This window comes from Alexandromys fortis, unplaced genomic scaffold, assembly GCF_014885135.2.
Source record: "Alexandromys fortis isolate MF-2015 unplaced genomic scaffold, M_Fortis_MF-2015_v1.1 scaffold_221, whole genome shotgun sequence".
In the NCBI taxonomy this organism is placed as follows: domain Eukaryota; kingdom Metazoa; phylum Chordata; class Mammalia; order Rodentia; family Cricetidae; genus Alexandromys; species Alexandromys fortis.
This window is the reverse complement of record NW_026068096.1, coordinates 2020750-2048053: the sequence shown is the minus strand read 5'-3', so window position 1 is coordinate 2048053 and position 27304 is coordinate 2020750. Positions and strand designations below refer to the sequence as shown.

Here is a 27304-nt window from a genome sequence, read left to right as displayed (position 1 = left end):
AGCGGACACAGACTCAAATATTTATTTACACTATGCACAAGTCTAGGGACAGTACGGGGTGGGTCAGCTGAAGAAGTAGGTGGACCTCATCACCTGCCCCAGATCGAAGTTACCTGCGGAGCCAAAACAGCATGGAGCTGAGGCTAGGTCAACTGGACATGCCTCCAAGGGCCAGTGCCCTTTTAAAACCCCTTTTTAAACCCTTACCTGTCTCTGGCAGGGACCGTAGTGTCTCCTGCAGCTTGGTGACCAGGGCAAGTTCCGATGGCTTCAGGGACCTGGTAGTGTAAACAGGACATGAGTAGGGAACTGGCGGCAGGCAGGGACCAGGCCTCAGGAAGAGGGGCCGCTTACCTGTAGGCAGAGCAGAACCGCTTCTCCAGGAACTTAGCTAGGTCCTCCAGGATTGGCTGGCTATGTAGGCGCACAAACTGCTCGCGACATACCTGAGGGGTGACAGCTCTGAGTCACCCATGGTACAGACTTGTGGGGTCCCTGAGACTAGGGACTGGAAATACCTCGTTCATCACCGGGATGTCAGCGGCATGCGTCCAGAAGCAGTCGTGCACAGAGACGAAGGTCAGGCCCCTCCTGGCCAGGGAGATTCCGAGTGAGGCAGCTGCTGCCTGCTCAGTGCCCCCAACCTCATTCTGAGTCCCCAGCACACCCAGGTTCCCCAGTGCTCTAAGCAGTAGATGTTCAGGAAGACACTAACCTCACACACCCTCAAACCACTCGCCCATTCATATCCCAGCTCAGTCCAGTGGCAGGCACTGGGCACAAGGACCCTGCCCTGCCCTTCACTGGCAGTGTCTACCCACTACACACAACCCCATCATCACTGTCCTGTCGCGTCACCGCAGCCCCAGAGAGACAGCTACATCACAGATGGACTGCCCACGCATGTACTGTGGGTCCACCTGTAGCAAGTGTGTGCCTGCCCCTGGGACACACCTGTAGCAGTGCAGGGCGGTCAGCATCATGTGGGAGGAGTCCAGGGAGTGGATGAAGTTGGGTGGGAAGCCATTCTTCTGCTTCAGAGTGTTGGGCTTCCTGTGGACCCAGAAGCGCTAGGCCTGGCACCCTCCTGGCCCGTCTCTCTCCCAGCCCCTCCCCTCCCCGCATCCTGGACTCACTGACTGATGTTCATCGAGCTGGTAAAGGTGATGCTCTGGATGCCGCCTTTCACCTGCAGGCCGGGGTTGGGGGTTGGTGAGTGCAATCCTGGGCGGGAGGAGGGGAGGGGAGGGGAGGTGCCTTCCCGGGTACCTGGACCTTGGCCTCACGGTGATAGGGCTGTATGATGGGGATACCCAGGGGTGTGACCCACTCCACAGGCCAGCCCGCGTGAGAGATGAGGTTGGCGCTCTCAGTCAGCCAGTGCTGAGGGTGTGACTGTACACCTGGTCAGATGGGAAGGCCACAGAGGGGAGGCCCGCCCCGCCCCCGCGGGAGAGTTGGGTGGCGACTCACCTGTATGGCCCGGGTGCTGGAGAACATCTCCTGTAGGCTTTTGAAGACCAAGCGCACGAGGTAGTGTGAAGCTTCCCAGACAAACTCCTGCGGGGGGTGGAGGGTGATGTGAATGGCAGGTGGGTGGGTGGGGCTAGCAGGTTGCCTCTCCCCTTGGCCCAGAGCCAGAACCCAGCCAGGGCTACGGGACTACTACCACTGTTGGGAAGACCGAGGCTCTGGTCCCAGTGCTGAAGGGAGCATGCAGGTGGGGACCCGGCAGGCTGCACACCTGGGGGAAGTCTCTGAGTTCGCGCAGACGCTTCTCTATCTGCAGGCGCCCACCATAGCGCGTAACCCCATACACCACGGTCATCACGGTCTGCTTCACCACCTTACGGGTGATGAAGCCCTTCAGCACCTGGGCCACCTGCAGGCCCTCCTTGGCGTCCTGCTGGCGGAACTCCTCCACCTGGATGGGGTCAGGAAGCAAGGAAGCCCTGTCATGCCACCTCCCCACCAGGGATTCTATGGGATTCTATTCAGACATCAGCAAGAAAGGACAGGGGCCCTGGCACCCACCTGTGTTGCCACCTCCCTGTACACATCTTGGGGCAGGTCCGAGGGCGTTAGGTTGACAGAGGCTGCACCAGCGCTGTCCCGGCCCAGTGCAGCGTAATGCTGCAAACCATTGCAGGAGCCATCCTGGCCACAAGGGGTGTTCATGAGCTGAGCCCAAGTAAAACAGGCATCATCCCACATCCCAGTGCAAATAAAAAAGTAGGTCTTCGGGAGACTGGGGACCCGCCTCCCTTACAAAGCAAAGCCACTGTATCAGGAGGCCAGTTCCACAGGGCAATCCCAGTTAAAGATGAGACCCCACTGCAAGTACCAGGTCCCAGGGGGCAGTCCACTCACGGGCTCACCTGGTGAACGGGCAGGTGGGAGATATAGGCAGTGGGGTCTGGGGACCTGACTGCTTGTGCTATCTCCATGCAGCAGGCCAGGGTCTGCCAGGGCTCATCAGCTTCCATCCACCATTTCCGGCCCTGTGGAGCATAAGACCCATAGGACTCAGGGGTCAGCAAAAGCCGGCCAGGGCAGCTCAGGCGACACCAGGCAAGCGTGTGTGTGTGTGTGTGTGTGTGTGTGTGTGTGTGTGTTGGGGGCAACGAGGAGGGCCACTCATGGGACAGCTGTCAGCTGCTACTGGGCACGTTGAGAGGGACATAGTGGGCAGCAGAGAAGGAGACAGCTGGAGTCGGGGTTGAGAGGTCTGAGTGCACAACGGGCGGGGGGAACAGAGTAAGAGGCAGGAATGGGAGCAGCTAGGGAAAAGAGCACCCGATTCCCCACCGTCATGGGGTTGTCTGCAGAATCCAAGATCTCCTCCATAATCTGGTCTGCGAAAGTCAGGCGCATGCTCAGAGAGTCACGCTTCTTGAGGCCAGTCAGGTTGACCAGGTGGATTTTGAGCCAGTCAAGGCCATGCAGCCCCAGCGGCCGGCCTTCGGCAAACTCCAACAGCGCACGTGCCAAATCGCTGCCCAGGTGGTTGAAGTGCGGTGGGCAGGGGTAGGTGCGGCCGCGGAAGTCCATGTTGTGTGGCAGCCAGAAGACACGGTCGCGCAGGTGCTGTGCCAGCGACAGCCGATACAGGGCTTCGCTGCGCAGGCTGTGCATCTCCCGAGCAGCTTTGAGGCAGCGCGCCAGCTCCTTCCGCAGCTCCGCCTTGTGCACAGGTGAGGAGCCGGGTGGCAGGTGCTGCCGGGCTGGCTGCGGCGCCTCTGAGCGTGGAGGAGGAACACCCAGGCGCATACAGCCCTTGTCCCTGAAGACCTGCAGCACCAAGTCTAGCAGGCGCCTGTTGACACGCCAGGCGCAGTTCCCCAGCTGCGTGAGCGCGTCCAGGGCACCATGCAGTTGGGCTGGAGCGCAGCGCTCCAGGAGATGCTGGTGCTGCGTGGTGCCCTCCATGGCACGCATCAGTTTGGTAGAGCTCAGAAGGTAGGCCCCGGCGTGCGGTGACGTCCAGGGCAACGGTGGGCACAGCATAGGCACTTCTGTGGTCTCGAAGGTTAGTGTGGGTTCCGCTGCCATCTCTAGCAGCTGCGTGAAGGCAGGGTGAGGCTTGAGGATGCCGACCTGGGGAAGACAGCAGACACAAGGGGCATGCACAAGGGGCTGAGCACGGGCACTCTCTGCCACCACACAGGGAGGAGGGAACAACCCCCCACCCCACCCAGCTCTCCACATACATCCCAACACAGATAGGGATGAGAGAGCAGTGCTGCCTAGAGTTGTCAGAGCCATGTTGCCCTGCATCCTTAGGCCCCTCATAAGCCCTCATTCAGGCCCTTCGGCGGCCCGCTCACCTGGCGGTAGCTTCGGAAGGAGTACACGTGGTAGAGCACCGGGATGAGGCGGCACGAGCCCTGCGGGGCAGCCAGGCTGCGTGGCATCTGCACGGCCTGCACCAGCAACTCGGCCAGCTGCTTTCCCAGCTGCAGCAGCACCGGCACGGACCAGGGCTGCTGTGGCGGGGTCTCCGGTGGGCCCAGCAACTCCCAGTACTCCCGAGGAAGGAAGGGCGCCTCCACCTGCAGGAAGAGCTGATCAGGAGAGCCCAGGGCTGCCCATGTTCTCTAAACAGGGAGCGAGACTCGGACGGACTGATGTAGTTGGGGAGGGTGCTGAGGAGAGTGGTGAAGGAGTGTGATGAGCAGGAAGTCTGCCTCCTTCACCTGCGTGTTGGAAGCCAGCAGCCGGAGGTACTGCGAGTATCGCTGTCCCAGCTTCTCCACGTGGTTGGTAACCTGCTTCTGCTTCACCAAATGCCTATTTAAGACCCGAAGGCCCAGGTCATGAGCCAGGTGGAGTAGGGGCTCGCCCTGTGACGGCAGAACCCGCAGAACCTGGGGGCAACAAGAGTTGAAGCTGTGGTTGCCTGAACACAGCTGCCTGTCCTCCGCCCAGGTACCCCAGCCCTGGCCGCCTGTCCTCCGCCCCGGCACCCAGTCCTGGCCCACCTGCAGCAGCATGTTGACAAACTCTCCTTCACTGAGCAGGCACAGGAACGGGTAGAGGGTGGGCTGGCCTTCCTGTGCCTGGCAGGCCATGGTGGCCTTGGTCTGCTGCAGGACTCGTAGCAGCTCCACTTCCCACTGCCCTTGCAGCGTCTTCAGTGTCTTCCGCTACGGGAGAGCAGCATCACAACCTGAGCTAGAGTTTCCTGCCAAGATCTCCCAGGACCTGGACTGGGGGAAGCCCTTACCGCCTCAATGACCTCCTTGGTCATTTCTGGGGCCTTCTCCACCGACTGGACACTGACGTTGGCACTCAGCTCCACACGGAGCTGCTGGGAAAAAAGGTCCTGCAGGGTCTCCAGGGGCAGGTGCAATTTCGGGTAGGACTTGGGACCATTCTGCTGGGCAGAGAGACAAGTGAGGCAGGGGCACAGGAGACAGACCACCCTGCGCAGGCAAGAAGCCCCATCACTGCCTCTGCCAAAGTGTGTCCACTCAAATAATCTGGAGGACTAGGAACTGAACACATATGTACTCAACATCTGGACACCTGACACGTGTACTCAACAGCTGGAACACGGACACAGGCACCTGACACGTGTACTCAGAACAGTCCAGCATCCATGACAGATGAACAGACATACTAGAATACTACTAAGCCATGAATAGGAACAAGGCTCCAATACACACCACAGTATAGAGGGACCTTGAGGACACTGTCATCAGTGAGCCAGGCACAAAAGGCCACACAGTATCAGACTCCACGACAGAAAATGTCCAGGACAGGAGAATCCAGAGAAAGCTCACCTGTGAAGGTGAGTCTTCCCAATGCAGAGAAAGGAAATGAGGCTGCCATGGTGGCTTTGTGCCTGGGGCTCACCTTGGCATAGATCTCCCTGAGCAGTGTGGACGTGTTGACTGGACTTGGTGCCTGTGGTGGTGGACTGAAGGCAGGCTCAGCCTTGACTACTGCTCTCAGCAGCGCGGCCTGCTCCTCTCCTGCCAGGGCCAGGTCAGTGAAGAGCTGCTGAGGCTGAAAGCCATTTTCCTTCATCTGCTTCAGACACCTGAGGCAAAAGGGGTGGGATGGCGTAAGCTGAGCACTCAAGGGGCCACCTTGCCCCCAGGACAGGGCCGCCCAGCACATTCCTGACTCACTTCTGGATGGTGTGGACATCCTGGTCCCTGCGTCCCATGCACTGGAGTGCGGCAGCATAGGACCACAGGTCGGGGGAAAGGCCAGCATCCTTCAGCATGATGAACACGTATACCATCTCCTTGAAGGAGCCCTGGGGGAAGGGGTGGGGCAGTGAGGACCAACGGCACCTGGACCTCCTTCTCTGAGATCCCTAGAAACATACTCTCTACATCACTGATTCGGGAGGGGACCTAGGAACAGGTGGACCACAGGGTGTTCTTCTGAGGAACACTGCATTACTGGAGATTGAACCTGGGGCCTCTTGCAGGCCAGGTATGTGGTCTACCATTGAGCTCCAAAACCTACCTGTCTGTGTTTTATTGCTGGCTTTAATGATTTATTTATTCGTGATTTGTGTGCATGGGTGTTGTGCTTGCATGTACATCTGTGTGAGGGTGTCAGATCCCCTGGAACTGCCATGTGGGTGCTGGGAACTGAACCTAGCTTCTCTGCAACAGCAGCCAGTGCTCTTAACCACTGAGCCACCTCGCCAGCCCGATGTTGGCTTATTTTTTGTTGTTTGTTTGTTTGCTGGCCTGGAACCATGCAGATCAGGCTAGCCTCAAATTCAGAGCTTCTGCCTCCCATCTGTTTTATGTTCCTTTTCTCATTTTCGTTTTGTTTTTCTCTTTGAAACAAGCTCTTTAAGAGCGGGAGAGACGGCTCAGCAGTGAAGAGCAGATGCTCTTCCGGGGACCTGGGCTCAATCCCAGCACCCACATGGCCTCACACCTATCTGTAACTCTAGTTGCAGGGCTTCTGACACCCTCACAGACATACATGCAGGCCAAACACCAATGTACATAAAATAAAATCACCCACACACACAAAAAAGGGTCAGGTGTACTGGTGTATGCCTTTAATCCCAGCACTAGGGAGAGGCAGGCGGATCTCTGTGAGTTCAAGGTCAGCGTGGTCCAGACGTGGAATTCCAGGACAGTCAGAACTACACAGAAAAACTCTGTCTAGAAAAAAAAAAGAAAAGAAAAGAAAGAGGCCTGTGTTTCTCAGGCTCATTTTGAACTCCTAGATTGACATTCTCCTGCCCTGCCAAGGTGCTGGGGAAGAAACAGAACTCAGAGCACAGGTTTCCAGCTCGGGAATTTATGAAAAAGAGCAAGTTCCCAACCCTGGAGCACCAAAGTCCCCAAGCTTCAGGGCCACTGGGACAGGAGGCTCAGAAGCCCCATACAGAATTACACTTCAGGTATTCTCAGTTTCTTATTTTCAGTGGGGAAGGAGAAAGGGGTTTTTACTTTGCAGACCAGGCTAGCCTTGAACTCAGAGACCCGCCTGCCTCTGAGGGCCAGGATTAAAGGTATGCACCACCACCACCCTGCTCCTCTGTTTGTTTTTGTTGTTGGTGTTGGTTTTTAAGGGAAGAGTTTTCTACCTGAGAAGCCTGAAGGAAGTTGAAGCAGGCTCACCTTTCGGGCCCAGCCGAGCAATACGGTGTTATACATGTCCAGCGTAAGCAGCTGCTGCCTGTCACACTTGCTGTGCTGAGTGACCAGCACGTGGTGGGCAAGGGGCATGTTGTCAGTGCAGGCGCAGCACTCAAAGAAAGTCAGAAATTTCTGCTGGAGCAGCAACAAGTTTGCCTCCACCACCTTGGCCTGCGTCCTGCCTGGGGTGCAGGAACTCAGCTTCAGCATGGCAGCCTGCAGGGCCCAGGTCAGCTGCTGCTCCTCCTCCTCTGAGCTCTTGGGTGCCCCCTTCTTGCTCTGCTGCAGGCAGCTGGCCAGCTTCTTGCTCCAGATCCGGGGCTCCGTGAGCAGTGTGTGGCTTTGCTTCTGTTGGTCAAGAAATCTCTCCTGGCGCTTCTGCTTCACCTGTTTCTCGGCCTCCAGCTTTTGGGCCCAGCGGCCGCTGCGGCCCTTCAGGGACCGGTCCATTGGCCCCTTCTTCACCATCACCTGGGACATGCTCTCCGCCTGCAGCTGCTGCACCCGAGCCTCCAGCACTGCAAAGAGCAGAGGAAGTTTGGGGACCGTCTTCTGCACCTCAGGATGCTCTGAGCCTAGCCCCAGGGTCATCTCAAACATCCTCCTGGTGATCATCGTGCCTTGCTCTGCCTGCCAAACCTCCTGCTCCCCCTCCTTCACTCCACCTCAGGGCCTTCGCACATGCTGGAACCTGCCTTTTCTGATTCAGGCACATACTTGACACCTGGGGAGCGACACAACAAATATCCCTAGCTCTGTGTCCTAAGTCAGTTGACCAAATGTTCACATTCTCTCCAACCATGCAGGGGTCCCTGCCACACAGCTTTCAGAGGTGACCAAGCTAGTGCTCCAAAAGGTCAAAGTCTGGCCAGGAACACAGCATACAGGGGCAGCCACAGTTAGTGGTGAGTGCAGAAACAGAGCAGGCTCATCCTCAGGCCCTCAATACAAGTGTTCTTAGGACTAGCTGACTGCCATTTCCAGAACTCCGGTCCCCGGTTCACGGCAGAAGGTCAGCATGAGTCAGGGGCCTGGTTCTGATTTGTACAAAAAAAGTTGGGAGTGGCCGGGTGGTGGTGGCAGAGGCAGGCGGATCTCTGGGAGTTCGAGGCCAGCCTGGTCTACAAGAGCTAGTTCCAGGACAGGCTCCAAAGCTACAGAGAAACCCTGTCTCGGGAAAAAAAAAAAAAAAAGTTGGGAGTGGAAGGGGTGCATAGGAGAGGCCCGAAGTTCTGGGTGAGCTCCTGTCTCAATGCACTCTTGACAAGGCAGAAGGTGCACCTATGTGGGGCCTCCTGACAACTGAGAATGGGTGTGGACTGCACCCGCAGAGACCCCAGAGAGAGAAGAGACGTCAGCGGGACTGACCCCAGTGAGTGCTTGTGTTCACAACAGAAAGAGACCTCATGGGAAAAGACACACGGTATGCACTAAATCTCTGATACCCTCCTCTGGTCAGATGACAGATCCCATCGTGTTGAGACGGGAATCAATAGGTGCTGACGATGGAACAGGACCATAGCTGTGCACCATCTCAACGTGTGTGTCCGTCCCTCTACCTCTACCTTCTGCGGCTACCATGCAGACATGACATTGGATCAGGAGGGAAGCCTGGCCTGGCCTGGGGCAGCCTGTCCACTAGACTTGGTTGCCTAACCCTTAAAATTGGGTTCCAAAGCTGAGTGGTGTTGCTCACCTTTAATCCCAGCACTTGGGAGACAGAGGCAAGAGGATCTTTGAGTTCAGGACCAGTCTGGTACCGAGCAAGTTCGAGCAACCTTGTCTCGAAAAACAAACAAACAAATTGGATTCCAACTGCACCTTGACTGTACGGGACACAAACTGGAGACTCTCTACCTTAGCAGAAGACATTCCAACAAATGGACCGCGGGCATTTGTTCAGGTTTAATTTGGGCTCTCAACTGTCTTCCAAGTCTCAGGTAGAAATCTGGGGCCCAGGGAATAAAATAACAGCTCCCAGAAACAGCCCAGCACCACAAGAGGACCCAACAGGCCACGTATAGGACATCCGGCCCACACCACCTGCTGGGTGTACTTTACTGTTTTGGTATGCTCAGGTACAGTTGAGGAGCCATTCCTCAAGGCCTCCATTATAAGGAGTGTGAACCCTGCACAGGGGTACAGGGGTATGGAAGGGCTTGGGATGCGGCTCACCCTCCAGCAGCTCAGCATGGCCCCACTCCTTCTGGGCATCTTGCTCACGGGGACTGGCGGCAGAGCTCCGTCTGGAGCTGCAGAGGCCACTGAGGGTCCCTGAAACACAGAGGGTGAGACTGCACGTTAACCACCCCAGCGCTCCGGAGGCTGAGGTAGGAGGGTCTCCAGCTGGAGTCCAGCCTAAGCTACAGGAAGAAATGGTATCAAAAGACGACAGTCAGGCATGGAGGTGCAGGTTTGCGATCTCAACACACAGGAGACTGAAGCAGTAGGGCAGGAATCCGAATCCAACATCCAGCATGAGCCACGTGGAAGAACCACGTCTCAAAAAGTAACCGCACCCCACTCCAAATAAATCAAGACCCAGGAAAATGTAAGCTCAAGGGCAGAGCAGGCCGAAGCTACGAGAGCCAAGGTGCAGGATCCGGGAAGGACCCATAACTAAAAGTAGCGATAAAGGTCAAAGTCACAACCCTAAGTCCCCAACGATGGGTTAGAGGGCTACAAAAGCGCGCAAGAGTCAAAAGGCAAAGTATCCTGCGGTTCCTCTTCAAGCGTGTTCCCAGAGACTCCATAGGTCAAAGGGCAAAGGCTGGAGGTGACCGGACCTCAAGGAGGCGAAAAATCATAGCCTTGGATCCGACACTGCTTTACCTTCCTCCGAGGTCGGGCGGCGGCGCCCAGAAGAGCTCAACGCCCGGCCGAGCCCTGCGGCGCCCCGGGTCCAGCGTAGCGCAGACATGCCGCCCGCTGTCCGCAATACGCACGCGCGCGCAAAGCCAGCCGGGAGTTGTAGTTCCGCGGCTGCCGAAAGCGACTCATGGTGGGCCCCGCCTGAGGCGCCTAAATAGACCTACAACTCCCAGGAGGAAGCGCGCCGAGTGGCGGCAAGAGAGCACGCGCAGAAATATTCTTCTGATTGGATCTTTTCTTAGGTTTTTTTTTTTCCATAATCCAAGTTTCCTCTTTGATTTGCCTTTTTCTTCCTTTTTTTTTTTTTTTTAAAAGAAACTATTTATTTATATTTTTAATTTTGGTTTTTCGAAACAGGGTTTCTCTGTGTAGACCTGGCTGTTCGGGAACTCACTCTGTGGACCTGGCTGACCTCAAAATCGGAAATCCACCTATCTCTGCCTCCACAGTGCTGGGATTAAAGGCGTGCGCCACCACGACTTTATCTTTTTACTTCCTTATTCTTTGATTGTTTGGTTTCTGCTTTGTTTTATCTGTTCTTGTTACTGTTTTATATATGTGTATCTACATATTACAGAATATATATATTATGTATGTGTGTGTATATATATATGTATATATATATATATATATATTACACAGAGCCTCGCTACGTAATCATGACTTCCTGGAATGCGTTACATTTAGCGCAGGCTGGCCTTGAACTCAAAGAGACCTGCCTGTTCTGCCTCCCCAGTGATGGCATTTTACCATGCACAACCATGCACAATCTCCTATTTTTCCACAGCCTTAAAGATGAAAAAGAAGCGTAAATAGTCCCACATCCCTGTTCACTCATGGTTCAATCATTCACAGCCCCGTGGAGCTCCTGACCCAGAGCTGGGGTGACGCAGCCTGATTCATCTGGTGTTGGTGCTGTGCTGTGCACACCAGGCAAGGGCTCGCCCTCTGAGCCTCAGCTGGCCCCCAACCCTGTCTATTTTTTTCTCCTGCACCACAGGTTTGCTTCAAATTTCCTATGTAATCAAAGATGACCTTGAATATCTGAACCTCCTGCCTCTAATTTAGGATTTAGGAGTGTTGGGATGACAGGTATACACCATCAATCCCCAGCATTTTAGAGACAGTCTTGCTAAATTTTCCAGGCTGGTCTGGAAGTGATTCTAAAGCACAATAAACTCCTGAGACGACAGGAGGCCATTTTCCCCTCCCCACTCTCTACTGCTGTTCAGAGCTCATCAGGGAGAGGAAGACGTAGTGAGGTGGTTTTAACCCCAGCCTCTGGAGGTGGAGGCAGGAGGATTAAAATTCAAAGCAATAGCCTGGGGCACAATAAAATTCTGTCTCAATGAGACAGACTCACCAAAAGAAAGGAAAAGGAAGAGAAGGGGGGTTGCACATGCCTTTAATCCCAGCACTTGGGAGACATAGGCAGGCGGATCTCTTGAGTTTGAGTCATCATAGACTACAGAGCAAGTTCCAGGGCAGCCAGGGCTACACAGAGAAATCTTGTCTTGAAAAGCCAAAAGAAAGAAAGAAAGAAAGAAGTCTCTTTGGTGTTAGAGAGGTGGATCGGTGGTTGGAACACTGGCTGCTCTTCCAGGGGACTCTGCTTCATTTCCCAGCACCCCCATGGCAGCTCACCACTGACTGTAACTCCAGTTTCAGGGAACCTGACATCCTCACAGAGATAAATACAGGTAAAAACCAATGTGCATAAAAAAACAAATTAATTATTCAGAGAAAGGGAGAGGAACATAGATTGAGTCTTCTTCTCAGCCTTTATGCCTCAGTTGTGAAGGTTCAGAGACATCCATCAAGGGGCCCAAATGTGCAGAGAATGGATCTCAGACATATGTGAGAAAACTCAGGTCTCATATTCCCCCTATCCTAGCCTCAGTTTACTCCACAGACAGGATCCGAGCAAGAGGAGTTCCAGGGCAGTCACGGTGGCTAGACAGAGAAACTCTGTCTCAAAGGGCAATGAGTGAGCTAGACACAGAAGTGACAACCCCAGCTTCTCCATCCCTTTGGTTGTAGCCACCAAGTAATCAATCCGCTTAGGTGTGGCATGCAGTCAAATCTAGAAGCATGCCCACTGAAGGCTCAGAGGATCACCCTGAGCTAGGACCAGGGTTCATGTGACAAGAGGGATGAAAGGGAGGAATGCCAGCCAATGCCAAGGCCCTAAGACATGAGCAGAGTGTCTGGGCCACTGGAGAGGCCTCCAGGGTAGGGACTCAACTGATTTCCTCTGCTTAAACTGAAGTTGCCACCTGCCCTCAAGTTGAGAACAAAACCCATGGCTCCTCCTCTACCACATGGTCCACGGGACCCAAGCGAACAATAACTTTACCACTGAGAATTGCCCTCCCGGTTGTCGCTCAGCTCATCCCCCAGGGTACCAGAGCATGGTAACCTCAACCCTAACTTCTTCTGGGGTCACCTTCCTGGTCCCCAGGGATGAAGCAGCAGGACCTGTAACCCCAAGACGCCCACAGCTACTCACATCTTTGTGGGCTGGAAGACTGGGGACTCAGATTCTTCCCCGTCCCTTATTATTCAGGTTCCTCTCTGATTTGCTGAAGCACCAGACTTTCCACATCAGAGTTTTCAATTGGTTCTTAGTCAACAGATTCTAGAGAAGGATGCTCCTGCTGAGCCCCACCCAAGTTCCTCACTGGGAGATTCTAGGCGGGGCTCCAACCTGACCACGCCCCAGCCCCTCACTAGGGATTCTGGGCAAGGGCTCTGAGTCACAGCCTTAGTCCCCACCCCACCCCATGTTTACCTCACACACCCCCAAACTGATTTATGGCCAGTGATATAGGCTGTCCTGTCTCTTTCCACTATAGTCACCCGTCAACATGTTAATGGATAGGAGAGTTACTATTCTGAAGTTGAGGTCAGATTTTCTTATGAAACCTAAGAATTTTGAAGTATGGCCTGATCTCAGATATTCAGGAAGATGGGGAGTTTGAGGATAGCCTCGCAGCTTATTGAGATCTTGTGTTAATAAACTAAAAACAGGTTTGGGGCTGTGGCTCATAGCTAGAACCTCTGACTAGAATTCCCCATTGAGGGGCTGGGAGTGTTGTCAGGGGTGAAGGTCTTAGGGATAGAGCCTAGCATGTGGAAAAGACTTGGGTTCAGTCCCTAGTACCCTCCAAAAAAAGATTCCTCCAAGTTTTCTGCCAAGAGTGTCGGCTCCTGCCTGTTATCCTAGTGCTCAGAGTACTCCTCAGGCTGAGTTCAAGGCTAACCTGAGCGGACTCTAGAGTGAGATTCCGCCCTGACCCTCTGGCCCCACGGCAGAAATAAAGAAGTGATTCCAGGAGATTCTCTTTCTTCTGGCCTCTGTGTTTGAGCTGTGGCATGTGTACCATCCCCTCTTAGACAGATAAAGGCAATCCAACATTGAAAAACCAAGAAAGAGCTGGGCGATGGTGGCACAGCCTTTAATCCCAGCACTTGCGAGGCGGAGGCAGGTGGATCTGTGAGTTTCAGGACAGCCTGGTCTGGCGTGAGCTCCAGGACAGCCAGGGCCACGGAGACACTCTGTTTTGGGAAAAGGAAAAGAGAAGAAGGACAGACTGCTAGAGGTGTGTTCCGACATCCCAGCACTCAAGGAGGCTGAAGGAGAAGTATTTTGAGTTAAAAGCTAGACTGAGACAACAAACAAAATTAATTAAATACAGTTACCACATGACCCAGAGATCCCCCTCCTAAGTATGTGACCAAAAGAAATAAAGACCCACATCCACACCAAAACTAAAATACTCACAGTACCTGGAACACAGAGATAACCCGGTCTCAACAGGCACGTGACACACAGTATGGGCCATCACCGTCTTGGAATGTTACTCGGCCATGAACAGGAGTGAGGCTCCCACACATGACACAGCCGGAAGGTATTCAGTGAGAGAACCAGACCCTAAAGGCCATACAGTGCGGGTCTCCATGACAGGAAATGGCCAGAACAGGAGACCCCAGAGACAGGAAACAGACTTGCGAGTACTGGAGGCCAGTAAAGTCAGGTGACTCTCGTGAGGACGGCAGAACACTCCGGAGTCTGACAGTGGGAGCTGCCCCAGCTCATGCACTAGTAATCAGGTTATACTTTACATGAGTAATTTATGTGGTATGCAAATTACATCTCAATGAGCTATTCTTAAATTAAACCAAGTCAGACAACTCCCAGGCGTGCGTCTCGGTCTCTCACACAGGGAATCTAAAAATGTCCAAGGGCGTGTCTAGGGGCTGCGAGGTGTTCATCCCAGAAGGGGAGCTTAGAATTTCAGTCACGGAACAAAAGTCACATGTGGCATTTGGAGCTGTGTGCTCCATTGCTTGCCCAGCATTGTCTAGACTTTCTCAGTGTACCTCCCAGACAGACACCCCCTCGCCAACCTGCCTCACAGGGAAAGCACACAGCACACAGGTGTAGGTGATCAGGAAGGGGTCACGGGGCCTTGTGCCATATGTGTGCAGTGAGAGCCTCTGATGAGCCCAGGCACCACCTCACAGTGTGACCTGTCCAGGTCCAGGAAGAGACGGGATCTGCTAAGCCACCAAGAAGGAATCCTGGCATCCTGAAGGACTGGTTGTCTTTCCAGAGGACTCCCCAAAAGGCAAACTTGTCAGTGAACCTCACCCTGGTGCTATTTAAAGGTGCTGTCTGGGGCCAGGGGGAGGGAACTGGCATTAAGGTTCAAGGTTCCCCAACACCAGTGACTCTAGGCTGCATCTGAAGGTCATTGCACCCACCGTCAGAGACACTGGCTACTGGGCAGAAGATGTGGGTGACTATGGGTGCCATGGGTGTCTCCTGGGAATGGGTGTGGCTGCAATGAGGAGCAGGTGTGAGGGTGGACGCACTACCCTAATTCTGCTAATGCCCCTAAGCTGGTGGGGACATACCTGTCTGTCCCTCCGGCTCAAACAGAGGTTCCCACATCTGCCACGCTGCCCTCCGTTCATTCCCTCCCTTCCCTGCCCGTTCTTCCATGGCCCAGCCTCATCGGACGGGGAGCCTCAGAATCTCTGGGATGTCCTGTGCACGCTCAGCCCAGCTGGCCAGATTGACACCTTCTGGTTTACTTCGTTGTCACGTGCCCATCTTTTACACAGTCTTTGTCTCCTAGCACTGTCTTTTGTCCGTTTCTTTGTGATTCCTTTCTCCTGTCTCTGGTTTCTGTTTCTTTCCATAACCAGTTCCTCTGTCTTCAAAGTCTGTTCCTCTGCGAGCTTGTTCTTGTGTCTCCCTCTCCACTCCCGCATCTGCACCCCGGAGTAACAGCAACCGGCCTGCAGGACACATTCCAGTGAGTGTGTGTGTGTTGCCTAGGTCGGTGTACCCGCCCCCTCCCGCGCCCATTGGACAACCGCGGACCTAGCCCCGCCCCTGACCGTGCAGCTGGGCCACTGCGCGCAGGCGGGCACAGGTCGGGATGCGCTGCCGCCTCTGGCTGGGCCTGGCCTGGCTGCTGCTGGCTTGGGTACCGGGTGCCCCGGGCGGTTACCCGCATCTGGAGGGCGACGTGCGCTGGCGACGCCTCTTCTCCTCCACCCACTTCTTCCTGCGAGTGGACCCCGGTGGCCGGGTGGAGGGGACACGCTGGCGGCATGGCCAGGACAGTGAGTGATGGGGCGGCAGGGTGAGATGGGCACACCTCCTGTGGGCTCCCGGGCGAGGCAGAGGCCAGCACCTGGGCTACGTACAGGGTCAAACTGAGACTGCCCATAGGAACTGCATGCCCAGTGGGATCATAAGACAGGAATCCCGCTCCTGGAATTGAGACCTGCCTGAAATGGGGCTCGCTCTGTTCCCAAACACCCCTATTTGGCAAATGAGGTAAGATGGATGCCCTGATCTCAAGGTCCTGCACAAGAAATGGAGCTGGGTCCGCACGGAACCCTGCCTTGCATATGAAAGGCCTTCGATAAGTGTTTGTGGCATCTATGTAGGAAGAGGAAAGGTGAGGAGGAAGCTGGCGGTGATGGGGAGGCCATAGCTAGCTCCCCTGGTGCTAAAGTCTGGTAGGAGTTCCTGGGAGGGTTTGAGCTCAGCCCTGGGCAGGTGACACAGCACTGCCCATCCCAGTGGCTTTCATCTGGGTTCCAAGGCCCTCATTAGGCCACACAGGATGAGGGCTATGACAGGGGACTGGCTGGGCAGGTCCATCTGTGGCAGCACAGTCAGGTGGGGTGGCCCCAGGCTGGGGAAGAGGCCCAGCTGAGTGACCTGGGCCCTTTAGTACTTCTGAGATTTAGATCCTGTCTATAGGGGTGGTGGCCAAGAGGATACAATGCTAACCAAGACGGCCCATTGTGATGGGTCTTCATTCCCTAAGGGACAGGGACAGAGTGATGTGGCTCATGTCCCCAGCATGGGCCCTCAAGCTTCTAGAGACCTGTGGTGGGCTCATCCCCTGAATGGGTTCCTGGAGGAAGCTGCAGATCAGACAGGTAGGGCTTGCCAGGGCCATTCACAGGACTGAACAGACAGAGGTCCAAGGCTAGTTCTTTCAAGTCTGGCCCTCAGTTTCTGTTCTGGAAATGGGTACAGTTGGCACCTGACCCAGGGTTGTGTAGGCAGCTGGTGTCCAAGGCTCCCGAAGTCTCTTCTGGTTAGCTCCTGGTGGCTGTGGACAGACTCCTTCATCCAGGGTGGAGTCCTGGCCTTTAGGGTCCACGCCAGCTGGGGTTGGAGACAGTGGTGATGGGACTTGAGAAGCCCAGTGTGGCTACTGCCTGACTGTTCCACCCAATCTCCTAGGTATTATTGAGATCCGCTCTGTCCATGTGGGCACCGTGGTGATCAAGGCTGTGTACTCAGGCTTCTACGTGGCCATGAATCGCAGAGGCCGCCTCTACGGGTCGGTGAGTGATGGGCAGTACCCAGCGGGTGGTGATGGTTGGTGGGGCAGCCAGCCAGCCTCACATGCCCGCACTGCAGCGGGTCTACTCTGTGGACTGTAGGTTCCGAGAACGCATTGAGGAGAACGGCTACAACACATACGCCTCACGACGCTGGCGGCACCACGGCCGCCCTATGTTCCTGGCACTGGACGGCCAGGGCATTCCCCGGCAAGGTGGACAGACACAGCGGCACCAACTATCCACACACTTCCTGCCAGTGCTGGTCTCATCTTGAAGGGCTTGCTGGTTAAGGAAGCATGCACAGCAGAGGAGGCTGGAAGATCTGGAGTTGGGCAGGAAGGGCCCAAGCCAGAGAGATCCTGGACCTACACGGGTGTCTGCTGGCTGCCAGGCATGGAGATATGGCAGGGTCCCTATAGGGCAGGTCAACTCTCAGGGGATACACAAAACTGGCAGTTTCCACACATCTAGTTTGGAGGTGGGGACACACCAGGTGGACAGGCTGTAAAGGGCATGGCCCAGGTTGGTGGTAACAGCAAGGCACACCTATCGTCCCATGTGGTCAGAGTAGGGGCCAGAGCTAAGAAGAGCATTTTCTTGCTCTTCCAGGGGGACTAAGCTTAGTTCTCCCAGACGAGGTCGCTCACAATCACCTGTATGCCCCACTCCAGAGGACCCGACTCTTTTCTGACCTCTGCAGGTAACTGCACTCATGTGCATGTACCCTGCTTCCACACGCCTAAGACCACACACTCACACGCCTAAGATCACACACTCACATACATACAGACACAGACACACACACGCCTAAGATCACACACTCAACACACACACACACATTTTTTTTTTTTTTTCGAGACAGGGTTTCTCTGCAGCTTTGGAGCCTGTCCTAGAACTTGCTCTGTAGACCAGGCTTGTCTCAAACTCACAGAGATCTGCCTGCCTCTGGCTAGTGTCACTGGCCTGCAGACTGTTCTTCAGAACTGACAGGGCATGAGGCATGGAGCCACAGGCCCAGTTCCTTGCCCATGGCTCCGACACCTCTGCAGCAATTAAAGGCATGCGCCACTATGCAGGGCTGACATGGGGCCTCTGGACACTAGATGGGTTCACTGCCTGTCTTCCCTCAAGTCCCTGGGAGAGACTGAGGACACCAGTGTCAGCTTCTGTCCCAGAACCATCAACAATAAATGTCTTAAGCCTTAGTGAGCATGTTTGCTCGTCAGAGGTAGGATGCACGCACCATGCTAACAGGGATGGCCAAGGGTACAGTGCCAGCATCAGCAGGGAATGGCAGTCTGCATGGTACCCATGGCTGGGATCTTTTCTGCTACCAGGCCGCCAGGGTGGGATGTGGCTGGCACTTTGTCATTTAAGCACCAACCTGAGGAAGCCAAGACTTGTGCTCCAGACGGTAGAGTAGAAGGCAACCAAAGAATGACCAGTCGGCTGACACCCGCAGCACCAGGGCTGGAGGACTCGTGCACCTCTGGGCTCTGCGGACAGTTCGTACCAGTGCTGACATCAGCGACTGCTCTGGGCTCTTCACGGAATCTCAGGAGCAGAGCTGGGGGCCTGCTCATCCACAGCAATGCTGGCGTGGCATTAGGTGAGCTTATCGATGCTGCAAGTCCAGGAAAGTGGCGTGTGGACGAGACTGAGGATCCCTGGTCACAGGCCCTACCACCACGTGGTCACCCACACTCAGGGCTGGCAAAAGACGGCTTCCCCTCCAAGCGGCCCTGAAGGCAGGAGTTCAAAATGCCTTCTGCTGAACACTGCCAAAGCCTGGGTACCTTCTGGCCTTGGCCAGAAGCACAAACCCACCCTGTGAGCTGCCCCATTGGACAGTCATGGATACCCTGGCTGAAGGAAGACGCCAAGCCATGGGCTCTGCTTTTTTGAGGAGGTGTATTTTAAATAGCTTTCCAGATAACACACATTTCCCTTTAAAAAAAAAAAGTCTGCTGGAGCAGTTTGTTCCTGGGTCTGCTGGTCACCCTTGTGGTCCCGAGGTCGGTGCTGGCCGGTGCTGGGCCCGGCCTCCCAGGGCATGTGGTGGGCTGGGCCTGGCGACAGTCCTGCCGACTCTCCACAGATCATGCATGGCCGCACGTGGCTCAAATGTCCATTTATTTCAAAGCAGTAATAATTTAAAATCATAAAAACCCTTCTGCCGTTGAACATTTGGAGGGTGAGGTTAAAGACGGACTGAAGGCGCCTGCTGGGGACATGGGGCCCACGTGCGTGCCTCCAAATAGGAGCGGCCACGGCCAAGTCCACGCCTGTCGCAGCCTGGGGCCCGCCAGGTGCTGCTGGCCACCACAGGGCAGCACCTCTAGTCCATGGTCATGGCGGTGCTAGGGCACCTGGGGGCGGGTGGGATGACCGAGCCCCGGGGGTGGGTGGCCAGGTGGGACTCAGGAGTTGCTTGTGGCGTTCTCGTTGCTGGGCGAGCTGGACGAGGATGAGGACGAGGATGACGAGAAGCCCACCCCAGTCAGGCCTGGGGGATTGGTGGCCGTGTTCTGTCCAGTGAGGCTCTTGCGGCAGACTGGGCAGCTGTCGTGCTTGAGAGGACAGAGGAGGAAGGAGTTAAGAGGAGCAGCAGGGCCTGGGGTCAGGGCCAAGGTTAACATCAGGTTCATGATCAGTCTGGCCCACAATCAGAGTCTGTGTTAGGGACAAAGTCAGGGCCCAGGGAAGGTAGCAGACAGGCACAGCAACAAAGTCAGGGTCAGCACCACAAAGCTTACTGCTTGCGCATACTCTATCCGGGAACTGTTTCTGGATCTGGGTGGGGCACAGTAAAGCCAGGGCTAGCACGAAGTCAGCCTTAGGGTCACAGCGGGAGGCAGGCTCAGAAGGAAGTGGAACGAGAAGGCTATGGCTAGTGTTAGGGCTGCAGTCAGGATGAGCACAGGGTTCTGGTTGGCAGGCAAGCAGACTAGGGTTAAGGTCAGAGCTGTGTCTGGTTTTGTGGGCCGCCTCAGAGTGTAGGGCAGTCACCTGCTCTAGCCAGGGCACAATGCAGCTGTCATGGAACAGGTGGTTGCAGGGCAACTGCCGCACGACCTCGCCCAGTGCGTAGTCGTCTTTGCACACGGGGCACTCCAGCCCTGAGCCTGCAGAGGAAGCAGGTCGGTGAGAGGCATGCTGTGGCAGGGGAGGTACCCAGGGACTCTGGCCACCATCCTGTGAGCATACCCACGTGTTCCTCTGTGACGGGGACTGTGGGGAGGGCCTGAATCTTCTCCTTGTCTGCGGGTGGGGGGCCCGTGTTCTCAAATTGATTGAGGAGCTGAAAGACAAGAAGCAGCAGTAACGTGAGGGGGGCAGGGCTCCCAACAGGACGGGGGGGGGGGGGGGGGGGGCGGATCGAGGCGTCTACACCTGCCCAGCTCTGCAAGGCTGCAAATCAGCAGGACACACCAGGCCCTTAAACCTCAGAGCTGTCTGAAATATACAGGCTTAGTACAGGCCACTGTCCTTCCTAGGACAGCAGGCATCCTTCAAGAGAGGGGAGAAAGGGACCAGTCACTGAGCTGACACCAGAGGGCGGGATGCAGTGGCCTCTGATACTACAGAGTCTGCACCCATGTGCCTCACCAGGCTGGCCGGCCGACTTCCTGACCCCCCAGATTCTGAGTGTGGCCGGTTGTACCTGTGTGATGATGGTGTCCAGGCCGTTGGCCCCCCAGGCGTAGTCCATTGGGTTCGAGTGCAGGACGCCCCTGGGGGGGAGAGGCCGGGTCAGGGGGCGCAAGGTGTGAGGGGCCAGGCACCCGTCCCCTACTCACCAGGGACCAAGGCCCAGGCTGGGTACAGCGGCCGGGGAGATGATACCATTCACAAGTTGCTGGATGATCCTGTGGGAGAGATGGTGTCACAGGGGCTCACAACAGTCAGCACCACCACCTCACGAGACAGAGCAGCCAGTCTTGGATTGCGTGGTCTTTCTGTCTCCACCACTCAAGTACTGGAATGACAGGTAAGCACCCTCCTACCCAATGGCAGGGAGTCAATGGTGCAAACCGTTTTATAGGCACTCCTGATAGCCAGCAGCCATGGGACATGGCCCCAAAGACCTGGACCCCAGCCTACTCCTCTTCCACAGGGGATTGGGGATGCACTACTCAGGTCCTGTGGGTGACCCAGACTCCCTGGGTCCTGTCTAAGGAGAGAGGTGACCAGATGACTTCCTTACAGAAGCCTTGAGACTCAGGTCAGTGGAGTGTGCTTGCCTCCCATGTTTCTAGGCCCCACTGTGGTTGTGAGGCCCTCACCAGCTACCCCGTCCACTTACCCTTCCAGCGTGGGGACACCTTCATGCCGGCCAGTGGCCCGCCGGGCAGTAAGGCGAGCCCGGGGCTGCCGGGCTCCGTACCGATGTCGAGACTGGTGCTCTCTCTCCCGTCGGCTCTCGGGGTCCCTGCCATCATCGGCCTGTGCCCCAGGAGGAAACGTGGGAATCTCAAAGCTATCGTCGAAGATGCCGAAAGCAAACTGGCTGTACCCCTGCGGCAGCGTGAACAGGTGCTGGTCCACACTCTGCGGGGAAGATGCAGTGAGGCCGCCATATACCGCGACAGCGAAGGGGGAAGGAATGGGAGACAACTGTCAGGGCTAGGAAGAGCACCATCAAGTATGGGGCAGGGGAGGACCTGGGGACTAGGGACCCTGACTCACCTCAAATGGCTGCCGGTTCTGGTCGGTGGAGGCTGTGGAGGGGGCAGAGCTGTTTTCTGTGTTCCTGGGGAGAGAGAGCCTGTCAATTGCAGCTCAAGTCTCTCCTAGGTCCTCAGGTCAGAGAATGCCGAGGTTACGGTAGCCCCCCAGCCCTGAGCACTACCTGGTCTCTTCTGGAAGCTCCTCAATGAAGCCAGACTCGCACCTTGGGCAGATGTAATCCTGCGGGGAAGGCAGGGGTCAGTATGGCCCCATCCTAAGCCAAATACGGCAGCTCTGGCTAGCCCGTGCCTGAGGAGCATAGGCTACAAGGACAGCTGCCCCCTCCCACAGCCTTAGCAACTCTAGCACCCTGCTAGGTCTCCTCAAGTCTGGATTCCTCCAGTGACCTCCCAATCCTGGTGAATAGCAGACACAGTGTACATTCCACAAGGACAGGGCCTACAGTTCCTTCTTCAGACACACAAGGGTGGACACGAACTCGTATAGGCCCAGCAGGAAGAAAATCCTCCCTGAGACCAACTGCAAGCCGCATTTGTGGTTCTGGTGCCAGAACCCATGGACCCAGAGGCTGAGTCACCTCTGGGGACACCACCACACACGGGAGGTCCCTACAAGTGCGGAGCCTTGAGTGCTAAGGCGGTGGTGCAGGCGGGCAGCCAAGACCATGGGCCTCGCATTGACAGAATGGATCCCAGACAAACACGGCCCCATGCCTGACCACGGGGCTTCACACAACACGTCCCACACTACATCCTGCCCCCCTGCCCCAGCCAAAAGCAGCTTGCAAGCTGTCAGACAAGAGTAGAGCGGGCAGGGAGGGTGACACACCTCCACATATGGACGCACCGCCACGAACATGTGAAGGGGTGACACCAGCCAGCACGACTCAGCTGACCTGAGACAGTCAGCAGACCCAGGGCAGCCTCATCAGAGCTGGGTGGCCAAAGTCTGACCACCACCACCTCTCCTGACACAGTACAGTATCAGGTCTGGTGGCCTCTGCTCGACTGCCATGCCCAGCCACCCCTCACGGGCTCAGAGGAGGGACAGTTAGGGTAGGCTTGTATCCACTGCCAATGTCTGTCTCTTAGGTAGTTACCGCTCACCCCTCAGAGCAGCTGGTGCCAGGGGGGGACCCAGCAGAAGTCATTCTGCCTTGCCTGGTTCTGATACTCTGCTCTTGACAACCTGCTCAGAGAAGATCCCCAATAGAGAGCTGAGGCTATAGGATAGCCACAGAACATGGGGTGCCCTATGCTCAGGTGACACATTCTGAAGGACCACTCTGAGTGCCACAGGGAAGGCAGGGGACCGAATCCAAGCATCTCTGGCTAGTGTCACTGGCCTGCAGACTGCTCTTCAGAACTGACAGGGCGTGAGGCATGGAGCCACAGGCCCAGTTCCCTGCCCATGGCTCCTAGTGTAGAAGCATCATCCTTGGGCACATGTGTGTCCTACATCCCCAGAAGACGCAGCCAGCCACTACCTGTCTCACAAGCCCATGCAGCACCTTACCCAGTGCATGGCCATGCTGTCTCCCACCACACCCACCGTGCCTAGGCTCTGTCTGTAGGAGTGGTTCTGCCCAGAACCCAGGCAGGGCTCCACGTCATGCAGCAGGCACTGGTCCCCTCGTCTACTTCCTTTGACCCATGAGGCTGTGAGCAGGTAAAATGAGGAGCTGGGCTGCAGGTGTCTGCACACGGAAAGCCCATGTCTGCACCTGTACGTCACATGGCCTCCACCAACACACCCTGAAGAGGATCAAGTCTGGGCACGCACTGCCCACAGCCCCTGGCTCTAGCCAACTCATCTGCTCCCTACTGATACGTTCCCAACCAAGCAAACTATCCGTCACAGCCCCATGGGCACCGACAGACAAACTGCCCATCAGAGCAGCAGTTCTCAACCTGTGGGTCGGGATAACCCCTGGGAGCTGAGCGGCCCTTTCTCAGGGTACATCAGACACTGAGTGTTAGAGATTTGGATTACAATTCCTAACAATAGCAAACAGTTATGAGGAAGCAATGAAAATAATTTTATGGTTGGGGTTACTACACACGAGGAACTGTAGTAAAGGGTCACAGCGTCAGGAAGGCTGAGGGCCTCTGTATTGGAGACCGGGGTGCTGCTCACTTGTCTGGAGTGGGCAGCACACCGGACAGCTGATGGCACAGAGCAGCCCAGGGTCTGTGAAGGTGTAATCGCTGGAAGCGGGAGTCTACCGCAACCAACTCAGGTGTCTAGAGCAGCAGCTGTCACTACAGCTGTGAACAGGACAGGTTCTCTCCTGGGTGGCCTACCCTGGAACGTAGACCTGCCCCAGCTCCTTTACCATGCTAGCTGCTCTTACATAAACCACCCATGCCACTGTCTAAGCACTTGTCACTCCCTGGCTGCCCTCAAACCCTGTAAGAACAAATACCATGCTAGGTCACTGGGACTTACAGGAGGGCCCTTGCCAGGCACAGTGGCATTAGAGGTCAGGGTCCTCTGTGTCAAAGTCACAGGGCCAGCACCTGGAACTGTGCTGGCCCCAGTAAGAAGAAGCGATGGCAAGGTGTGCACCTGGGCCAGGCCATCTCCTAGCAAAGAGACCAAGACCCACGCTTCAGTTCCCAGAATTGACAAGGATGGTGATGAGACTGCACAGCCCCCCAGTTCAGGCTCATCCTTGATACTGAGACCAGGAAAGGTCCAGGCAGAGCTGGGGGGTGGGGGGGTGGGCAGGGATGAAGCTCAGCAGACAGAGAAGCAGAAATCACAATCAGGGAGACGCCCACTACAGACACCACTCTCCCTTCAGCCTGCTTTGCTCTGTTATTGTTTTGCTTTGTTTTCTTTTTTCTAGACAGGGTTTCCTGGTGTCACCCTAGCTGTCCTGGAATCCTTTATGTAGACCAGGCTGGCCCAAACTCCACTTGCCCCTCCTAGTGCTAGGATTAAAAGCATGAGCCACCTAGCCTGGTCAAACTGAATTCTGAAGAAAGCCACTGTCACTACCCAGAGGAGCGGTGTGCAGGGAGACACGAAGAAACTGCACCAACTCTCACTTCACCCGGAATGCCTATGCATGGTCCAGATACCACTCCACCACCTTTGCAACGGCAGTGTGACTTACACCAGACCAGGTGCCCCTTCAAAGGGCCCACCCGAGCTTCCTTTTCTCAAAAAGCAGGAGCTGACTCCATGCCTGGCCTGGGAAGGTGGCAGCAGGCCTCAAGTACTGGGAGATGAACCCTCCAGAGGGCGAGCCTCAAACCTAGGGATGAGACAAGGGATGATGGGGTAGGGGGTGTTGGGAGGATGCTGCCCTGGGAACCAAAGAGCTACCCATCAGGGTTTGGATAGACAGACCTGGGAAAAGGGGAGACCTGCTTGATACCAGACACAGTCAATCACTCTCAACAGGCTTCCAAGAACCCTGGGAGGCACCTGGCCAAAACTACCTTGAACTGGATGCAGGAGGCCCCAAGATACCCAAGCAGGGTCCTCGGGGTACACATGCCCAAAGCCACCTTGAAGGACCAGGAGGCTTTGGGGATACTCTAGTGGGGTCCTAGGGATACATCTACCCAAAGCCACCAGGTAGCAGCAGGAGGCTTGGGGACACCCGGGTGGGGCCCTGGGGGTGCAGCTGGCCAAAGCCACATTGAAGCAGTAGCACAAAGCCTGTAACAACCAGGTGGGGTGTCGGTGCGAGCAGCCCAGACCCCCCAGACTGCGGCGTCGGATTTGTAGCTCCTCTGGGCGCAGCTGCGAGGCCCGGAGTAGCGCTCGAGGCCACGCTGCGCGTCCCCGCGTCCTGGCCACGCGCTCGGCGACCGTCCCCGGCGCGGAGCTCAGCTTCCCGATCCCCGCCGAGTCCGACCAACGCCACACGTCCCCCCGAGGGACACCCGCCGCAGCCCTGGGTCCTGGGGCCTGCCCGCCACGCTGCTCGCACACCGCCGGGTCTCGGCTTCCCCTCTAGCTCGCCTCGCGCGCACAGCCCCGCCGCCCTCCCGTCCGGACCTCACCGGCAGGCGAGGCACGATCTCCACCGAACAGCAGTGGCAGAAGTACCGTCCGGGCTGCGGCGATGCCTCGGCCATGGCCACCGCCGCCTCCGCGTCGCCCGCCCCCCGCGCGGCGCCCGCCGCCGGCCGTTTGCTGCTCCCTCGCCGGCCGACGCGCCCGCGCACGCTCACGCATAGCACGCACGGCACGCACGTTCAGGCGTGGGGCTCGTGGAGGGACGCGGGCGACGCGCTGTAGAGGGGGGTGGTGGCAGACTAGTGGAGGACGGTGGCCGCACTAGAACAAACTAGGTACTTCCGGAAGTCGGGGACCCGAGCAAAGCGTGAGGGGCGGAGCCTCCCGACCGGGCGGCGGGAGCCTAGTCTCCTTGGCAACCGGGGCGGAGTTGGGCAGTAACGGGACAGCAGAGCATCTTGGGGGCGGGGCCCATCCGAAGTGGGCGGAGCCGAGAGGCCTCCGCGACGGGAGTAGGGGCGGAGTCATGCTTGGAGAGCTCGGAAATTCCGGAACGGCGCGAAGGCGGGTCTCTTTGACAACGACTTTCGTAGGTGAAGCGAGGCTTTGGATGTAGGGAGAAGTCAGGGATGGGGGACAAGCGAGCGGAGGAGTTACTTGGGGAGGAGACGCTTCTTGGTAACCTGGGTGGGGCGGGGCCTCGTGGAAGCCGCCGAGAGCAAGGGGCTGCCCGCTGTCTCCTTGGCAACGTGGGGTACGGTTGTAACCTGTAAGCAACTGGACTGAGCCTGTGCAGGGCGGGGCCAGGGTTCCCTGGTAAGGAGGATCGGAGACCGGACCAATCGTGGAAATAGCATAGGAGCTTGGAGTGGAGCCAAAGCTTCAAGCTTCCGGGCTCGTCTCCTTGGGTACTCGGCCAGCAAGCTGGGCCGGTTGGAGGCGGGCTTAGGCGCTCGGGGCGTGGTCGGCGTCGGGCAGGGCCGTCTCCTTGGCAACCGGGCTGGGCGGTTGAGGCGGAGCCTGAAAGCGGGTGACTTGCTCGGGAGAGGGGCTGTTCAGCCGCGAGAAGCCGAGGCGCTTGAGGGGCGGGGCTTAGTCGCCTTGGCAACCGCTCTCCCCTGGAGGAGGCTGATGGGCGGGGCTTAGGAGGCTGCTCCTCTTCTCGATCTGCCAAGCCCTCTTTTCCTTCCATCCTTACCCCTTCTTCTGATCCACCAGGCAAGCACGGAGGCGACTCCGGGCATTTATTCGTACTGTCTGTCTCTCCAAGTGCACAGTCCCCCAGAATTCCCAGTGCATTCTTTCTCATGTCCAAGTCTCAGCTCCAATGTCGCCTTTTCTCGTGGTCTCCACAGCCCTCCTCCATACAATTATGTGCACCTGATGAACTGACAACGCCAGGCAGAAAGGAGTATTATGTCTGGGTGGTGCACATCAGGCGTCCCACAAACAATCGAGATATGGATGCGAAGGAACCTATTCTCTGGTCAAAGGAAGAACCTCTAACTTGAAGGCAGCCCGTCTGTCTGTGGGACCCTTGAAGAGAGGATGAAACCTGCGTCATCTTTTAGGGTAGGCCAAGAATATTCCTGGGCTGGAGAGATGACTCAGAGGTTAAGAGCACTGACTGCTCTTCCAAAGGTCCTGAGTTCAATTCCCAGCAACCACATGGTGGCTCACAACCATCTCTAATGAGATCTGGTGCCCTCTTCTGGCATGCAAGCAAACATGGAAGGAATGTTGTATACATAATAAATAAATAA

At 56.3% G+C, this 27304-nt stretch overlaps 3 protein-coding genes across 7 annotated transcripts; 1 reads left to right on the top strand and 2 right to left on the bottom strand.

Moving 5' to 3' along the window:
• Nucleotides 1-6: 6 nt before the first annotated feature.
• On the bottom strand, nucleotides 7-10076 carry Polrmt (RNA polymerase mitochondrial). 3 transcript variants are annotated; one of them, XM_050123300.1, is made up of 21 exons: nucleotides 9954-10076; nucleotides 9297-9395; nucleotides 7104-7639; nucleotides 5637-5767; nucleotides 5359-5545; nucleotides 4727-4876; nucleotides 4482-4646; nucleotides 4197-4367; nucleotides 3828-4052; nucleotides 2809-3597; nucleotides 2379-2501; nucleotides 2035-2181; nucleotides 1745-1924; nucleotides 1474-1560; nucleotides 1270-1383; nucleotides 1137-1189; nucleotides 955-1053; nucleotides 519-591; nucleotides 355-446; nucleotides 208-278; nucleotides 7-113 (listed from the first exon to the last, which is right to left on the bottom strand). In XM_050123300.1, the coding sequence occupies exons 1-21, from the start codon at nucleotides 10039-10041 to the stop codon at nucleotides 64-66; spliced, it is 3630 nt and encodes a 1209-aa protein (XP_049979257.1). In that variant the 5' UTR covers nucleotides 10042-10076; the 3' UTR covers nucleotides 7-63. The 3 variants fall into 3 exon arrangements, with proteins under 3 accessions (XP_049979257.1, XP_049979258.1, XP_049979259.1); XM_050123301.1 differs by having other exon boundaries at nucleotides 1276-1383; nucleotides 9954-10072; XM_050123302.1 differs by having other exon boundaries at nucleotides 2035-2157; nucleotides 9954-10072.
• Nucleotides 10077-15321: 5245 nt separating this feature from the next.
• On the top strand, nucleotides 15322-17298 carry Fgf22 (fibroblast growth factor 22). The gene is made up of 3 exons (XM_050123347.1): nucleotides 15322-15629; nucleotides 16771-16874; nucleotides 16951-17298. Exons 1-3 carry the CDS (start codon nucleotides 15443-15445, stop codon nucleotides 17146-17148), a joined length of 489 nt encoding a protein of 162 aa, XP_049979304.1. The 5' UTR covers nucleotides 15322-15442; the 3' UTR covers nucleotides 17149-17298.
• Nucleotides 17299-18766: 1468 nt separating this feature from the next.
• Rnf126 (ring finger protein 126) lies at nucleotides 18767-25836 on the bottom strand. 3 transcript variants are annotated; one of them, XM_050123327.1, is made up of 9 exons: nucleotides 25586-25830; nucleotides 21727-21785; nucleotides 21564-21627; nucleotides 21181-21491; nucleotides 20675-20743; nucleotides 20539-20608; nucleotides 20082-20175; nucleotides 19884-19999; nucleotides 18767-19444 (listed from the first exon to the last, which is right to left on the bottom strand). In XM_050123327.1, the coding sequence occupies exons 1-9, from the start codon at nucleotides 25658-25660 to the stop codon at nucleotides 19295-19297; spliced, it is 1008 nt and encodes a 335-aa protein (XP_049979284.1). In that variant the 5' UTR covers nucleotides 25661-25830; the 3' UTR covers nucleotides 18767-19294. The 3 variants fall into 3 exon arrangements, with proteins under 3 accessions (XP_049979284.1, XP_049979285.1, XP_049979286.1); XM_050123328.1 differs by having other exon boundaries at nucleotides 21181-21425; nucleotides 25586-25824; XM_050123329.1 differs by lacking the exon at nucleotides 20539-20608 and having other exon boundaries at nucleotides 19296-19444; nucleotides 25586-25836.
• Nucleotides 25837-27304: the final 1468 nt, after the last annotated feature.